General features: G+C 44.2%; 1 protein-coding gene across 1 annotated transcript in view; it reads left to right on the top strand.

Annotated features, from left to right (window-relative positions):
• tmem131 (transmembrane protein 131) overlaps positions 1-16,731 on the top strand; it is a 38,100-nt gene extending 21,369 nt beyond the window's left edge. The window contains exons 12-41 of the mRNA XM_079158153.1: positions 247-355; positions 1,062-1,170; positions 1,249-1,402; positions 1,625-1,795; positions 1,940-2,050; positions 2,648-2,782; positions 3,360-3,464; positions 3,540-3,626; positions 3,701-3,853; positions 3,984-4,059; positions 5,262-5,376; positions 5,499-5,637; positions 5,719-5,828; positions 7,405-7,477; positions 7,563-7,714; positions 8,421-8,563; positions 9,026-9,212; positions 9,598-9,783; positions 9,869-10,024; positions 10,561-11,015; positions 11,106-11,293; positions 11,745-11,875; positions 11,953-12,071; positions 13,829-13,981; positions 14,070-14,220; positions 14,932-15,047; positions 15,135-15,207; positions 15,327-15,430; positions 15,541-15,686; positions 15,798-16,731. Of these exons, the coding sequence (XP_079014279.1) occupies positions 247-355; positions 1,062-1,170; positions 1,249-1,402; positions 1,625-1,795; positions 1,940-2,050; positions 2,648-2,782; positions 3,360-3,464; positions 3,540-3,626; positions 3,701-3,853; positions 3,984-4,059; positions 5,262-5,376; positions 5,499-5,637; positions 5,719-5,828; positions 7,405-7,477; positions 7,563-7,714; positions 8,421-8,563; positions 9,026-9,212; positions 9,598-9,783; positions 9,869-10,024; positions 10,561-11,015; positions 11,106-11,293; positions 11,745-11,875; positions 11,953-12,071; positions 13,829-13,981; positions 14,070-14,220; positions 14,932-15,047; positions 15,135-15,207; positions 15,327-15,430; positions 15,541-15,686; positions 15,798-16,100 (4,410 nt within the window). The 3' untranslated portion in view covers positions 16,101-16,731. The remainder of the gene's footprint in view (positions 1-246; positions 356-1,061; positions 1,171-1,248; positions 1,403-1,624; positions 1,796-1,939; positions 2,051-2,647; positions 2,783-3,359; positions 3,465-3,539; positions 3,627-3,700; positions 3,854-3,983; positions 4,060-5,261; positions 5,377-5,498; positions 5,638-5,718; positions 5,829-7,404; positions 7,478-7,562; positions 7,715-8,420; positions 8,564-9,025; positions 9,213-9,597; positions 9,784-9,868; positions 10,025-10,560; positions 11,016-11,105; positions 11,294-11,744; positions 11,876-11,952; positions 12,072-13,828; positions 13,982-14,069; positions 14,221-14,931; positions 15,048-15,134; positions 15,208-15,326; positions 15,431-15,540; positions 15,687-15,797) is intronic.
• Positions 16,732-17,821: the final 1,090 nt, after the last annotated feature.

The raw sequence follows: 17,821 nt of genomic DNA, 5'->3' as shown, positions 1-17,821 counted from the left end.
ATGTCTCTTGGTGTTAATAACCTTCATCCTCTCTTTAGAACCCTGTGAGCGTGTCTCTGGGTGTTAATAACCTTCATCCTCTTTAGAACCCTGTGAGCGTGTCTCTGGGTGTTAATAACCTTCATCCTCTTTAGAACCCTGTGAGCGTGTCTCTGGGTGTTAATAACCTTCATCCTCTTTAGAACCCTGTGAGCGTGTCTCTGGGTGTTAATAACCTTCGTTCTTCACTGTTCTTCTGCTCCTCAGAGTGTACGGACGACTCCGTCAAACGAAGCCGTCACCGTAGACTTTAAAGCCGTCACGCTGAAAGCCGGAGAGAGCCGATACACCAAAGTAGCAAGTATTAGTTTTGATGGTAAGTTGTGTTTTATTTTTCATATTTGACGCGATGAAGGTTTTAGCGTTGCCCTGGTGATTATCTTTGAATTCTTGAGGTGTTTCTATTATTTTGTCCACCCCATTCATGAAGCGACCGCATCCCGACTCTGAGATGAGATTCAGAACATCATCTTCAAGATGAATTCTATTTTGATGCTCATTTAAAACTATTACATCAGAAAAGCTGCACAGAAACAACAAAACTCCATAAAACTTCCTCAATTCAACAAAAGTCTTTTTGCTGGTTTGAGGCGTTTCATGTGTGTTGATGAAGTGAGTAGATTGTGAAGAAGTTCTCTTCAGACCGATCAGTTTGACGGTTAGTTTATTTAAATCGTTTCCTCTGAAGCTCGGCTCTTAACCAGGAAACTCTGAACGGCTTGACCTCAGTTTCCTCTAAAGACTCAAAGAGTCTTCTGCATGAGAAGTTCAACTTCCTCTTTAAGAACTATTCCATTTCAATGTGTCGGGTTTATTCTCCTCACAGTAACATATTCATGAATCATCACATGTAGCACAGAGTGACTGTTTGTGGACATTGTTCAACACGTTTCCATCGTGTTCTTAAACTGCAGTGTTGTGTTTTAGAACGTTGCACAACTTCCTCTCTGAGGCCACGTCTCCTTCTTTGCAGTTTGCTTATCTGTTGTTTTTGATCTGTGTTCGTGTTTTTGTCGTTGCAGCCTCAAAGGCGAGGAGACCGTATCAGTTCTCTGGTAAGATAACGGTGAAAGCGAAAGAAAAGAGTTACTCCAAGCTTGAAATCCCTTACCAGGCCGAGGTTCTAGACGGGTGAGTTGTTGAGACAGCCGGTGGCTTCATGCGTGAGGAAAGGTTCAGGTCTCTAAACGTGTCCCTGTCCTCTGGCAGATACCTGGGCTTTGACCACACGGCCACGCTGTTCCACATCAGGGACAGTCCTGTGGACCCCGTGGACAGACCCATCTTCCTCACTAACGCCTTCAGCTTCGCCATCCGGATACACAACGTGTCTCTACCAGAGGAGGCCAAAACCATGTTCAATGTGAGAGAGAGAGAGAGAGAGAGAGAGAGAGAGAGAGAGAGAGAGAGAGAGAGAGAGAGAGAGAGAGAGAGAGAGAGAGAGAGAGAGAGAGAGAGAGAGAGAGAGAGAGAGAGAGAGAGAGAGAGAGAGAGAGAGAGAGAGAGAGAGAGAGAGAGAGAGAGAGAGAGAGAGAGAGAGAGAGAGAGAGAGAGAGGTGTGACGTCTCTTCTTCTCTGTTTTTAGGTGCAGAACCTCAGCGCTCCCATCCTCATCCCTCCTCATGAGTCGCGCTACATCTTCTCGCTCCTCTTCAGGCCGGTCCGACCCTCCATCCACATCGACGGCAACATCCTGCTCATCACCAACGCATCCAAGTTCCACCTGCCGGTCCGAGCCTACACCGGCTTCTTAGAGGTCAGAGATAGATCTATAGATGTGTATGTATGTATATAAAAATACTCTTCATAGGTAGATGACTCACTTACTGAACAAAGAGGGTGGAGGAAGCAGTAAAGCTGCTACTACCACACAGTATTGATCCTCTGCCTCCTGTCTCAGCCTCTGGTCCTGCCTCCCAGTCTGAAGGAGAACCTCCTGGACTTCGGGGTTCGCAGTGCAACAGACACCAGCAGCATCACGTTCGTGGTGGTCAACAGTAATCCTATAGAGGTGAGACCACGACCGTGCACATCAAACCGCTTCCTGTTTCTCATCCATTGAACACTACAGCAGGGGGCTTCTCAGGCCTATATGTTGTATAAGATGGTGTTTTATATTAAACTGGGCCTGGTGCCGTGTATACACACAGCTCTTTATTGTGCGTTCAGCACTAAGCTGTTCAAACACAGGTTCATGTGTTCATGTTGTTGAACATGTGGAGGTGCAGTGAGGGGGGGGGGGGGCCGTGTCACTGACCTCTAGAAACACCTTCAGCTGATGCCAACATCAACATCGTCTGTTCATCGATAATCATACGAGCTCTTCAAACAGACTGCCACTGCCCCACACACACACACACACACACACACACACCTGTTACCTTCACACAACACTGAACTGTTACAGTAACGGACACATGTTGTGGACCCCCTGCAGCACCTCCGTGGACCCCCTCGGGGTCACGACCCCCTGTTGAAGACCTCTGCTCTCGTGCGTTTCGTTCTTCATGGTCTTTTAAATGTGCTGACTCGTGTCTCTGGCCTTCGTGCCGACGTGCTCTCGTTGTTCATCGCTGCGTTCTTCATCTCACGGCTTTGTGTCCTCCAGCTGGAGATCAAGTCCTGGCTGGTGACGGGAGACAGTTTGTCGATGGAGCTGCTGAGGACGGAGAAAGGAAACTCCACCGCGGCGCTGAGTCGCCTACGAGAGCTGCAGAACACCTCGACCTCCCCGCAGAAGACCGTAAGACCTCCACCGAGTCCTGATCACTTAGAGAAACCACAAACCTCATTAGTACAAGTACTACGACCACACACACACACACACACTCTTCCTGTTTCTCGTACTTCTCTTCTCACACTGACACAGTGTTGAATTCTCAAACAGAAGCTCGTTCTTCTCCAGGCTGTTGATCTGAATACCATCTCGTTAGATTCACAGGTTTGACTTTGAACAAGAACGAGATTATTTAATCACAACACCATCAACTCCTGCTGTGAAGCTTTAAGGCTGTGCTATTAATATTATTATTATTATTAATATATATATCTGTCATTACCACAGCCTGTCTATGAGAAGTGGACGTAGTCGCCCTTTAGTTTGACGGTTCAACACGCAGTGAAAGACACAGACCGCCTGTCAATCACTGTAGCCCCGCCCCTAAAGCCTCCCCTGCTTTATGGTCTGTTTGACTGTGAATGGACCATCATGTACTAAATGAACATCAGCAGCAGTTGACACCTTGTTATCTCTGATATTCTTCAGCCTGCTGGTGGTTTTGCATTAAAGCAGACGAGTGCTCCGTGTGTTTGTCTCAAAGGTCATCTTGGCGTCGGGCTACTACGCGGCCTTCAGAGTGACTCTCGTGGCCAAAGCGCTGGAGGGAACGTACGACGGAGCCGTGCACATCACCACAGACTACGAGGTAGGTGGAGTCGGCCCGCGGTGTGTTTTTAAGAGGCGGAGCCTTCGGCCTCACGGTGACGCTCTGTCTCCTCAGATATTAACCCTCCCGGTGAGAGCGCTCATCGCCGTGGGAACGTTGAACAGCTCTCCCAAGCACATCGTTCTGCCGTCTTCATTCCCAGTGAGTAGCACCAGCATGTGTGAAGCTGATATTCCTTTAAGAACACGTCTTCATCAGTGACCTTTGACCCTCAGGGTAAAGTCGTCCACCAGAGCTTCAGCATCCAGAGCTCCTTCACTCAGAAGGTGCGTCTGCAGCAGATCCGCTCTCTGACTGAAGACATTCGCTTCTACTACAAGCGGCTCCGCAGCAACAGAGACGAGCTGGAGCCTCGACGCAAATCCAAGGTAGAGCCTCAGTGAGCGCACGAGCCTTCAGCGTCCTCACACACACACACACACACACACACACACACACACACACACACACACACACACACACACTGATTCTTCTCTTTCTCTCCTTCATCTGTTTCAGGTGGCAAATATTTATTTTGACGCCAGCTTGCAGTGTGGTGATCACTGTTATGTGGGGCTGCCCTTTGTGCTTAAGTGTAAGTTGTTTGAGTGACATTTACATCTACGGCGGCGTACGAGGGTCATTGTGGGAACATCCCATAATAGTAAATATGAAGGCGACGGGGTTATAATAATACACTTTAAGAACTGTTTTTAATTCACATGAAGAAAACTTTGATATTCTCTAAGATTGTAACGTCATACATTTGAGAAAGTCCTAAATAAATATAGATATACAGTATATAGATCTATACAGTATATAGATATACAGTATATAGATATACAGTATATAGATATACAGTATATAGATATACAGTATATAGATATATACAGTATATAGATATACAGTATATAGATATACAGTATATAGATCTATACAGTCTATAGATCTATACAGTATATAGATCTATACAGTCTATAGATCTATACAGTATATAGATATACAGTATATAGATCTATACAGTATATAGATCTATACAGTATATAGATATACAGTCTATAGATCTATACAGTATATAGATCTATACAGTATATAGATCTATACAGTCTATAGATCTATACAGTATATAGATCTATACAGTATATAGATATACAGTATATAGATCTATACAGTATATAGATATACAGTATATAGATCTATACAGTATATAGATATACAGTATATAGATATACAGTATATAGATATATACAGTATATAGATATACAGTATATAGATCTATACAGTATATAGATCTATACAGTCTATAGATCTATACAGTCTATAGATCTATACAGTCTATAGATCTATACAGTATATAGATATATACAGTATATAGATATGCAGTATATAGATATACAGTATATAGATATACAGTATATAGATATACAGTATATAGATCTATACAGTATATAGATCTATACAGTATATAGATATACAGTATATAGATCTATACAGTATATCTATAAGGAGCCACATCACACCGTCGCACAGTGCAAAGATCACACTTTATTATTATTTATTCATGTTATATAACTGTCTCATCACTCGGAGCTCGTCCTTTTTGCAAATGTATGACTTTAATCTCAGAGAATATTTGAGGGTTTTTCTTGTTAATTTCCGACTTTAATGTCGTAAATTCCGATTTAATGTAATTTATTTCTGAAGGTTTTTCCCTACAATGGCCCTGGTGCACCTTCGTATACATCTCGTCCACCTCCCGAGAGTCCAAATAAAACAAAACTCTCGTCCTCTTCACAGCCGAGTCCAAACCTCACGGTCTGGCCTTACAGGAGGACATCTGGGACGCCGACGTCGACCTCCACCAGAAGCTCCTCCGGAGGTGGAAGGAGCTCAAGGAGCGATCGGGCCACAAGTCAGTCCACCAGGAGCTTGGCTCCAGAGATCTTTGGGCTCCGGTTATCTCCGGTTCTCACATTTCTTCTTGGTAAATGAGTTCCCGTTGTCACAAGATGTTTTCTTCTGTTCTCACTGAAGCATCGAAGCCGTCTTCGAGGTCAACACGGACCTCCAGAAGAACGTTCAAGCTAAAATCACGGCTCACCTGAGCTGGCCCTCACTGGTCAACTCCTCCCAGAGGATCCTGTTTCCTCTGACCAACACCAACGGCTCCTCCGTGAGTAGAACCCTCCAGACCTCTGCTGCTGCCACACAATGCAGGGAATGTCTTTACTGACGTCTGTCTGTGTCTCTGCAGGAAGAGGAGGTGATCCTGCAGAACCCCGCCGACGTCCTGGTCTACGTCCAGGTCCTCCCTTTGGCCCTGTTACCCAACCCCTCGGTGTTCTCTGGGAAGCTGGCGGACAGGTGGGAACATCTCCACACACGTTATATTCCCACCAGCCTCTGTAGTGTTCAACGTGACACTCAGCATGTTTCACAGTTACGTTTGATGACGTTATGATGTAGCTTCAGCCAGTACTCATGTTCACTGAGCAGAGCCTGAAGGCATCATGATGTCACTGAATGAACCTCGTTGGTTAGCCGTTAGCGGTGCTGCTAACGTTACTAGCTCTCCTCTGATTGGTTGTTTACAATGAAACATGATCAGAGATCAGAGACTAGAAACAAGTTCTACTGAGTCAGTGAAACTTTATTTACACTCTGATGGTTAACAATAAACTTTATTAATACTCTGATGGTTAACGATAAACTTTATTTACACTCTGATGGTTAACGATAAACTTTATTTACACTCTGATGGTTAACGATAAACTTTATTTACACTCTGATGGTTAACGATAAAACTTTATTTACACTGTGATGGTTAACGATAAACTTTATTTACACTCTGATGGTTAACAATAAACTTTATTAATACTCTGATGGTTAACGATAAACTTTATTTACACTCTGATGGTTAACGATAAACTTTATTTACACTCTGATGGTTAACGTTAAACTTTATTTACACTCTGATGGTTAACGATAAACTTTATTTACACTGTGATGGTTAACGATAAACTTTATTTACACTCTGATGGTTAACGATAAACTTTATTTACACTCTGATGGTTAACGATAAACTTTATTTACACTCTGATGGTTAACGATAAAAATTTATTTACACTCTGATGGTTAACAATAAACTTTATTTACACTGTGATGGTTAACGATAAACTTTATTTACACTCTGATGGTTAACGATAAACTTTATTTACACTCTGATGGTTAACGATAAACTTTATTTACACTCTGATGGTTAACGATAAAACTTTATTTACACTCTGATGGTTAACAATAAACTTTATTTACACTCTGATGGTTAACGATAAACTTTATTTACACTCTGATGGTTAACGATAAACTTTATTTACACTCTGATGGTTAACGATAAACTTTATTTACACTCTGATGGTTAACGATAAAACTTTATTTACACTCTGATGGTTAACGATAAACTTTATTTACACTCTGATGGTTAACGATAAAACTTTATTTACACTCTGATGGTTAACGATAAACTTTATTTACACTCTGATGGTTAACGATAAACTTTATTTACACTCTGATGGTTAACGATAAAACTTTATTTATACTCTGATGGTTAACGTTTAAACTGATTAATCATGGAGGTTCACATGAGAACTGAACTGTGAGGAGGATCACGGATCAGCTACAGTCCGTTACTCCATTCATTTATAATGTTAATGTATCAAGACTACATGAAACTACAATAATCAAATCTTCAGCTCTGATGTTCTACATTAAACTCATTTTGCATTAAAACATGCAACTGATTAAGACAACATCACAACATGTCGTCAAACAGTTGGGCTGCTCTTGTGAGAGTAAAGATAGAAGATGTTACACATGTAGATGTGTAGATGTTCATCCCCTCATCTTCCTCTCTCTGTGGTCTTCTCTGGTTTTCTCTGTCCAGGCTGCCGTTAGGAAATCTGTCCAACATCAACATCGACACGAGCACCTTAGAGTTCCAGGTCCACAGGAATCACGTGAGTGACGCTGGACTTCCAGAGAATCGTCCGCAGCACGTAGGAGCTAACGGGCGCTAACGGGCGTCTGTGTTTGTTTTGGCAGACGTCGGTGATGAAGAGCAGCTCGGGCTTCGTAGAGGGATCCACCAGACCTTTCGTGTACAACCTCCTCCTGCTGCCCGGAGAGGTGAAGGCCTTCAGCGTGAGGTTCACGCCCTCCAGCAACCACAGCGTCTCCTCCCTCCTCATCGTCAGGTAACGGGACAAAGCACAAAGCCACTAAAACGTTCTTCTGGTCAATTTACAGATTATTTTCTATTTTTCCTCCATAACGCTTCTTCTTTCAGAGTAGAGGAAATAAAACATTTATTTAACACTTTGTCTGTTTGTTTCTCATAATTCACCAACAGTCACCATCACATAATGCCTCATTTGCATATTTAAACATCACATGTCAGTGAACGTGTAACTCAGTAACTCCTCCTCTCAGTGTGAGTGATGAAGTGGTGAAGCTTCATGGTGAATCTATGAGTTCATGTTTTATTCACCTGTAGAGTCTCTAAACGTCTGGAATGAACTAAACGTCTCTTTAAAGGACGTTTTCTCTCAATGAGTTTGTTCTCAGACTCTGATGATGAATCTTCAGCAGCTCTTAATACACCAAACCTCACACGTTCACTCCTCTCTGTGAGCTGAAGGTTCACTCACACACACACACACTCATCTATACGTGTATTAATAGAACATGGAGATAACAGTGTTGTCTGACTGGAGTGAAAACTTTTAAGGACTCAAACATGTCAACAACATGAAACGATCACTTTGAACTTTATCCAACGTTCACATTGATGTTCTATGTATGAAAATGTGCTGATTTGCATATTTAAACCCTTCTGTGGATGTGTGTCGCTGATATCTCTGCGTTGAAAGTTTGACCCTCTTCCTCCATGAACGTGTTCAGGAACAACCTGACGGTGATCGACACCATCTTCCTCCACGGTCGAGGAACGACGGAGAGCCTGAAGGTAGCCGGGAAGCCTCCGGGACACGGCAGCTCTCTGAGGTTCAAGATGACTGAGGCGCTGCTGAAGGACTGCACCGAGAGTGAGCTCAGACCATATATATATATATATATATATATATATATATACTCATATACTCATATTATATGTGATTTAACCGCTGTGCCTCCCTGGGGACGTTCTGGGAGTGATGTCATCAGTCTGTCTGTTTGGACTCGTCTTCTATGATAAACGACGTCGTGCTTCCTCTCGTTCCCCCAGAGTCACTTCAATGGGGGGGGGGGGGGTTAATCTAAGAAAACTTTAAATAACCGTAAGATTACAGTTCTACATTTACGAGAATAAAACTCTGATATTCTCTAAGAACATGGTGATCTATTGTCTCATGTGAGTCATTGCTCACGTTCAGCCAGAGCTCCTTTAATAACATGCGTATAAACGCTGTAACACATCGAGTCTATACTAACTCAGCTGCATTAATATTTCCCACAGCAGGTTAACACACTTTGATTTATTCCGTTATTATTTCTTCACTTTCTCTCAGAGGTCAAAGTCAAAGAGCCAAACTTCACCCTGAAGAGGACGTTCAGAGTGGAGAACACGGGTCTGCTCACCATCACCGTCCGGTCGGCCGAGATCAACGGACAAGTGTGTGAAGGATACGGATTCAAAGTCCTCAACTGTCAAGAGTTTGCACTGAAGCCCAACGCGTCAAAAGACCTCATCATACTGTGAGTCCTCTCCGCTCACACGTTCCTCTGTGGTCTACAGACCTTCATCTATAGAAGCAGAGGACTAGAACACAGCTATGACATCAATCATTCAAAAAGAGGAAAATACAAGTTGCATTTCTTTGATCATTTCTTTTATAAAAATTGGAAAACAATATAATCTATGAATCCAACATGTTTCAAAGTGTTCTTAATGTTGGATAGAACGATGTCGGCCCTTCGTGTTACACTGTGACAAATACACAACATGAACATGCAAAGATGTCACATAAAGAACTATTCATTCTGGCAAATCATGCAAAGTTCTTTGAGGCACTGATCCACAGACCACCTGTAGGTCAGCCAGGTTTCATATTACATCATCGTTTAAACTTCAACCCTTCAGGTTTACACCCGACTTCACCTCGTCTCGAGTGATCCGGGAGCTGAAGCTGGTGACGTGCGGAGGCTCAGAGTTCGTGTTTGTCCTGAACGCCTCGCTGCCGTACCACATGCTGGCCTCCTGCGCAGAGACTCTGCCCAGACCGAGCTGGGAGCTGGAGCTCTACGTCATCGTGTCTCTCATCATGAGGTGAGCGCCTCAAACACAACGCCGTCATAGATTCTGTTAGTGCTGCAACCCGACCGACGGTCTGTCGTTGTGAACGTCTCCTCAGCTCCATGTTCCTGCTGGTGATCGCCACGGCGTACCTGGAGGCTCAGAGCATCTGGGAGCCCTTCAAGAGACGCGTGTCTGTGGAATCCAGCTCCTCCATGGAGACCGGGAGGCCGTTCAATCTCAGGGAAATAGTGCAGATTCACAGTGAATCAAAGTAAGTGGAACACGAGGGGAAAGGCTGAGCTGCATCTCAGACAGTTTGATTAAACTTCACGACGTCATGAGTGAACAGATGTATCGGAGGGAACGTTGTGATGTTCTGAGGTTCTGCTGTGGACGTATGTTAGACTCCTAACAGAATGTCTATCAGTGTGAGTGAACGCTGTATTTAGAATGTGTTCACCTCTTCACCTTGCTGTCAGACAGACCTTTCTGAGGGAACTGAAGCTGTTCTCTATGATCTCTACAAAGACACCAGACTCATTCACTGAGACACTGATTCTACCTCACAACACAGGAGCTGCTGCTCTGCTGCTGCTAACATCTGTTGGTGACTTTGAGTTGTTGAGACTTTAGTGAATCTGAACTCTTTGAAACACTAAAGTCTCAACAACACCAACAGATGTAGGCAGCAGCAGAGCAGCAGCTCCTGTGTTGAGCAGTAGACTCATGATGTGAAGGGATCCACATCATGTGACCGGAGAGGCAGCTCGTGAAGTGTCATGTGACACCTTTTCTTTGTCCCGTCAGGTTGAGTGATTACGGCGACCCTCCTCAGAACTCCAGAGGAGCGTACGCCTCCAGTAACGGAGCGGCTCGGATCGGAGGCCGACAGGGAAACGGCCGCACCTTCTCCGACTCCGACGGCCAAGACAAGAGGTCCAGGATCACCTTCGGCCGCCCGGCTATGCAAACCGCTTCCTCACTGCCGACCAAAGGAAGCACGACCTCGGGCCCAGAAGCTCCTCCTCCCGCCTCCTCGGCCTGCCAGCTGACCAACCGGAAGGCTCGGAGCACCAAACAGCCGGAGCTCCAGAGTCAAAGTTTAGCCGGGATGTCGACGTCGTCGCCTCACAGAGGCCTCAGCCCCGAGGAGGCGGAGTACGCCAACCTGATCGGAGCCATGGACAACGACCTGGACCGGCCAGACCCTCTGAGCGGCGAGACTCTCCAGGAACAGAGCGCTCAGACGATGCAAAACAAAGGTACCCGCATCTGTTCATGTCACCAGAGACCAGGTCCAGTTCAGGTCTTTGAGCCTGTGTGTGTGTTTGATGGTGTTGTTGTTTCTCCAGTGTTTGAATCCAAAGGGAAGCTGCGGGGCAAAACAAAAGCCCAGAAGAAGAAGGAAGAGAAGGAGAAGAAACCGTCAGTAAAGACGACTCAGGGAGACGAGCTGAAAGACAACATGGCCGACAACGACGACAGCTCCTCCACCACCACGGAGACGTCCAATCCCGACGTGGAGACCAACGTCAAAGAGGTACAGAGTGAGCTCTTCAGCTGTAGGTCAGATATCACGTCTACCGCACTCTCGCAGCAGACGAGTCCAGTTCTACTCCAGTAGATGCTGAGAACTCTCGTCTCAGACACAATAAAACCCTCACGAGCAAGTTCACCACAACATGAGACCAACAAGCAGAACAACAGTAGTGATGTCATAGGGTAGTGATGTCATACGGAGTTTGATCACTGAGATCATTGATGAGCTGAGAATATATTTTAAAGATTTTAGAACTTCACGTGTTGCTGCTCAAGACAGAATATTCGTTCATATGCAAGAATAATAAAGAAATGTGGATTCTTTTATTTTTATCTCACTAAATAAAAAGAACCGATGAATTACTTTTTTGTGATTCATTGTATTTTTTATACCAGCATTGACTGGAAGTGACATCATATTGATGGTGCTGTTATTGAACATGTTCTTTCAGGAACCTGTGAAAAAGAAAGGCCGGACAGTAACGACAGCTAAAGTAAAAGAAGAAACTTCAGATTTCCTCATCAAGCCCAAAACCAAGAAACAAGGACCCACAAAGAAAGAGAACCCGGCAGAGAAGTCCAGGTGAGTCTATGACGTCATCACATGTGATCACATCGTCTTCTGTTTTATTTTTCATGACTAATCTTTGTTGTTGTCAGTTCTCTGGAGCTGCCGTATGTCACGCCGCTGGAGAACAAACAACGCAAGAGCTTCACATCCAAAGCTCTGCATCCTCTGGGCAGCATCCCGAAGACCAGACCGCTGCAGAAACAGAGATGTGAGTGTCTTTAGCCCTCATCACCATCTTTCACTCTGTAATGTCAAGATCATTTTGTCTGCTCCGATAATAAGTCTATAATAAACTGTGTAGCCAAAATACAGACATTCAGACCCTTACAGACAAAGAATGTCCCATTAAAACCACAGTGTTTGATCCCATTACAGCATAAAATCAATTATTCTATTATATCAGACTTTAAAGCTGGAATTCTGACTTCTAAACTGAACTTTTTACTGTTTTTCAACCAGATTGTCATTTTCTCACGTTTATCTATATAGAGATAATACATGTTATTCTCCTGGTGTCCACTAGAGGCATCACTGCTGTATTATAGAGATAATACATGTTATTCTCCTGGTGTCCACTAGAGGCATCACTGCTGTATTATAGAGATAATACATGTTATTCTCCTGGTGTCCACTAGGGGCATCACTGCTGTATTATAGAGATAATACATGTTATTCTCCTGGTGTCCACTAGAGGCATCACTGCTGTATTATAGAGATAATACATGTTATTCTCCTGGTGTCCACTAGAGGCATCACTGCTGTATTATAGAGATAATACATGTTATTCTCCTGGTGTCCACTAGGGGCATCACTGCTGTATTATAGAGATAATACATGTTATTCTCCTGGTGTCCACTAGAGGCATCACTGCTGTATTATAGAGATAATACATGTTATTCTCCTGGTGTCCACTAGAGGCATCACTGCTGTATTATAGAGATAATACATGTTATTCTCCTGGTGTCCACTAGAGGCATCACTGCTGTATTATAGAGATAATACATGTTATTCTCCTGGTGTCCACTAGAGGCATCACTGCTGTATTATAGAGATAATACATGTTATTCTCCTGGTGTCCACTAGAGGCATCACTGCTGTATTATAGAGATAATACATGTTATTCTCCTGGTCTCCACTAGAGGCATCACTGCTGTATTATAGAGATAATACATGTTATTCTCCTGGTGTCCACTAGAGGCATCACTGCTGTATTATAGAGATAATACATGTTATTCTCCTGGTGTCCACTAGAGGCATCACTGCTGTATTATAGAGCTAATACATGTTATTCTCCTGGTGTCCACTAGAGGCATCACTGCTGTATTATAGAGATAATACATGTTATTCTCCTGGTGTGCACTAGAGGCATCACTACTGTATTATAGAGATAATACATGTTATTCTCCTGGTGTCCACTAGAGGCATCACTGCTGTATTATAGAGATAATACATGTTATTCTCCTGGTGTCCACTAGAGGCATCACTGCTGTATTATAGAGATAATACATGTTATTCTCCTGGTGTCCACTAGAGGCATCAATGCTGTATTATAGAGATAATACATGTTATTCTCCTGGTGTCCACTAGGGGCATCAATGCTGTATTATAGAGATAATACATGTTATTCTCCTGGTGTCCACTAGGGGCATCACTGCTGTATTATAGAGCTAATACATGTTATTCTCCTGGTGTCCACTAGAGGCATCACTACTGTATTATAGAGATAATACATGTTATTCTCCTGGTGTCCACTAGAGGCATCACTGCTGTTATTCTCCAGAAAGTGAATGAATATTTGGTAGTTATGATCGGAACTGATCTTAGTGAAAGTGGAGAAATAAATAATATAACTTTGTTCTTTAGATGCAGACATTTTTGTCCACTTAATGCAACTTTTTTTAAAGTGATGCACGAGAATGAGATGTTGTCGGTACCAGCTGTGTCTGAGACGTGTTTGTTTTGTAGTCGATGGGAAGCTGGAGGAAGGACGCCCGTCTCTGTTGGCCAAGTTGTTGTCCAGCGGCCCGATGCCGGAGCTCGGCCACAGCAGCAGCTCAGACGGCGAGAAGGACTCCGCCGCTCCAGAGTGGGACGTCCCGCTGTCCAAGAACTGTGTCCGTGAGTAAAGACGCGAAGCCGCCGTCCCGTCGCCGGTCCTCCTAAAGACTCACCGGTCACATGTTCTCCCGTTCTTCTTCTTCTCCAGAAGCAGACAGTCTCCAGCAGATCTCCCTCCAGACCATCAACGCAGACCCTTTCCTGAAGAGATCCTCTACAGCAGAGACCTGCTCCCCTCCCCCGACCTCCCCCATCCTGCTGTCCCGAGGCTCGTACAGCAGCGTGCTCAACAGCAACAGGTATCAAACCGTTTAAAGATCATAAAGAGAGAGATTAGTCACAAATATACGAGAAACTATTAAAAAATAGTGTTTACGAGTAAAGTTTGGACCGACGTCATCGAACCACAGAATCAAATGATGATGTTCAATAAAGAAACGCTCACTTCAGCAGAACCACCAGATCCTTGTAGACGTCTCTGTGGAGACGTTTCTCTACTTTGTGGTCGATTCAGGAAGAAAACATGATTTGAGATTTTGATCTGGTCTTTTGTTCCTGAATATTATCGCCTCGCCCAGATCTGTAATTATAATTATGATGTTTTAAACATTTATTTGACTTATAACGGTTGAATATGTCACAGCAACAGATCCAGAGACCGACCCACAGAGTTTACAGGTTATTAAATATCAGACCCGACGTGTTCCAACGTTGATCGTGAGGACGTCATGTGAGCTAAACTCTGAACGACACAGTCGTGTCATCAAGTCATCAGATATTCTACATTTCTTCAGGAGGTTTTTTGTCCCGTTAGAAACCTCCATAAATAACTCGTAACTCAAGCGCTTTCTGATCCGGTTCAGTCTGGTATTTAGTGTAATACAGGAAGCGACGGTGTCCTCTAGCTGTTGACTGAACCCTGTGTGTTTGTGTGTTTGTGTGTTTGTGTGTGTGTGTGTGTGTTTGTGTGTTTGTGTGTGTGTGTGTTTGTGTGTGTTTGTGTGTGACAGTGAGGGGAACCAGAAGAAAGCTCCAGGAAGTAAACTGTCGGCAGCGACTCCTCTACCGGGCACGAACGGGACCCCCACCTTTGCTGCTGTCGCCGCCGGTTACGATAAAAGTCCAGGTGAGCGTGAGACCCGACACCCGGTCTCTCAGTGAGGTCTGGTTCTGGTTCTGGTGGGACACTCATGTGGTTTCTGTCCCGGTTCAGGTGGATCCGGTCCAGGTAAACCCGACAAGGCTCTGGCTCACATGACGTCGGTGGAGAGCGACAGCTCGGACAGGTAACGAGAGGAAACAACGTTTTATCCATTTATTAAACGTTTATATACCGTTTATATGAGATCAATACATCATGTTCTAATGTGTGTGTGTGTGTGTGTGTGTGTGTGTGTGTGTGTAGCTCTGGACTGTGGAGCCCCATCGACTCGGCCAGCAGTCCAAACTTCCATTCTGCAAACTCCTTCTCTGCTTTTGGACCCAACAGCTCCTTCAACCTGACCAAAGGTAACCCGTGCACCAACGAAGAAGAACTAGCGGGACACTAGTGGTGGTTGGCTTTGTTCTAACGTGTGTGTGTGTGTGTCTGTGTGTGTGTGTGTGTGTGTGTGTGTTAGTTTTCAGTGGGATGAACGTCCCTAAGTCCTCTGAGCCTCAGCAGAGCTGGCCTGAGTTCAGCTCCCCCTCGTCTCTCTGGGACATCATGCCGAGCAGCGACTCTCTTCACTCGTGGCCCTCCAGCTCCCCGACGGCCCCGACCGCAGTAAGAGCCTCCTTCATCTTCAATATATCATATTTAGATCATATCCTGTTGTAGACTGTGTTTCCCGCTGTGACGTTATTACATTAAATCTCATCGTCTCGTGTCTTTCAGTCTCTTCTGGGTAACGGTCGTAGCCCCTGGTCCACCACGACGCCCTTCGGCAGCTCCATCTGGTCCACGAGCGCCGACTCCGCTCTTCACCCGTTCCCTCCGACGACCGGCTCCGCGGTGACGCTGACCGATCTGGTCGGCGGTCCCGCCTCCCCGACGTTGTCGCCTTCGCCGTCGTCGCCGTCGGCCATCGCCGCTCCGCCCGAGCTGAGTCGGACCTACAACCCGTGGAACATGTGGAGGCCGACGCTGAGCCGGCGCAGCTCCGAGCCGTGGCCCAGCTCCCCCGACAACGGCAGTTAAACTGCTCCACCGCTGCACTGACCGTGCTCCGTACGCTAACGTCTTCTAATCAGAGAATCCCAACAGAAAGCGATGTTACCTGAAGTGTGAGAGGGTTCGGTGGCTCAGTGCTGCAGGTTCACCGACCGGCCGTCTAGTTCTCTGCAGCTTTTATTCATGGGGGGCAGAAGTGCTAACTTTTTTATTTGTATTTGTTTTAACAGGTGCCCCTAAATTAACGAAATGCTGGTAGCATGGTATGCTAATGCTGGTAGCATGGTATGCTAATGCAGGCGCGGACATTTAGCTCTTAAAGTGAAGCTGGTGGTGCTGCTCCTTTCAAACCTTTGGTTCATGGCGCAGAGTCTCTGATGTTCAGTATTCATGTTGGAACAGACGTCTGATTTTAAGCCACGTGTCTTGTTTTCACCATCGTTTTGGTTTCTTACAAAAGTCAAAAGGATTTTAATTCTTTTATTTGGCATCTAAGAAGTGATTCCTCCGAAACACCGACGGCCTGAACGTTTAGTTTCCATTAAAACGTCACCGAAGTCCTCTGACAGTAAACTGGTGATCAGACACTTGAGTTTGAGGTTTGTACTGCACATCGCCTCTATCGGTCAGCAAATTTAAATAAAGGTTTTCAGCAGAACATCTTGTGTTTCACGATTTCTTTCTTGTTCTTTTACAACATTAACACGTCACCTTATATGGCAAACAGATGCTGCTTTGGATCTATTGTTGGAGTCATTTGTGTCCACGTTATTCAATTCCAATATTTCATCAAAAGTAAGAAGTCACAGGATGTGACGACCCCTTCCTGTTTCCTGTTTCCTGTTTGTCTCTTTCTGTTGTTCAGGTTGTTGCTCGTCAGCTGATGAGCTGGTGGGCGGAGCTATGAAGGCACCTGAACAGCTCTGCTCGTCTTTACGCCGACGCTGCTGCTCGTTTGTGTTCTTTAAATAAATGTTTATTCATTTTAACTCGTAACAGTACGTCATGAAGTCATAGTATAGTATCTATCAGCTGTGATTATAAATTCAATGTTGCGCTCATCGTTTTTGGGGCACCACTTCCTTCTGGAGGAAAATAAATTAAATTAAAGCTGCAAGCAGCGATGTACGGGCCCTCGTGTCCTCCCGCACGTCGGAGGTACTGGCGGGATGCCGGCAGAAGCGGCCATAAATATCTGCGACCATCAGACAGCGAGCCCACAAGGTAGACGTATTTTTAATGATTGGACTGTGTGACACTGGAAATTATGTAGTGCAAATATTTCACCAGTTCCTGTATCCACTATGTAGCGCTAGAGAACACGCGCAAACATGCATTATGTTGCTCTATATCAAGTATAGACCACATCGTGTAAATCCAATTCAGTGTGTCATAACGACACACGACATAACTAAAAAATTAAAGTAACTTTAAAAGTAACTAAAAAAGTAAAGTAACTAAAAAAGTAACTAAAAAGTAAAGTAACTAAAAAAGTAACTTTAAAAGTAAAGTAACTAAAGTGACTTTAAAAGTAAAGTAACTTTAAAAGTAACTAAAAAAGTAAAGTAACTAAAAAAGTAACTAAAAAGTAAAGTAACTAAAAAAGTAACTTTAAAAGTAAAGTAACTAAAAAAGTGACTTTAAAAGTAAAGTAACTTTAAAAGTAACTAAAAAAGTAAAGTAACTAAAAAAGTAACTTTAAAAGTAAAGTAACTAAAAAAGTAACTAAAAAAGTAAAGTAACTAAAA

This window comes from Pholis gunnellus (assembly GCF_910591455.1).
Source record: "Pholis gunnellus genome assembly, chromosome: 4".
In the NCBI taxonomy this organism is placed as follows: domain Eukaryota; kingdom Metazoa; phylum Chordata; class Actinopteri; order Perciformes; family Pholidae; genus Pholis; species Pholis gunnellus.
Note: the sequence above shows the minus strand (reverse complement) of the source record. Positions and strands in the feature narration are given on the sequence as shown.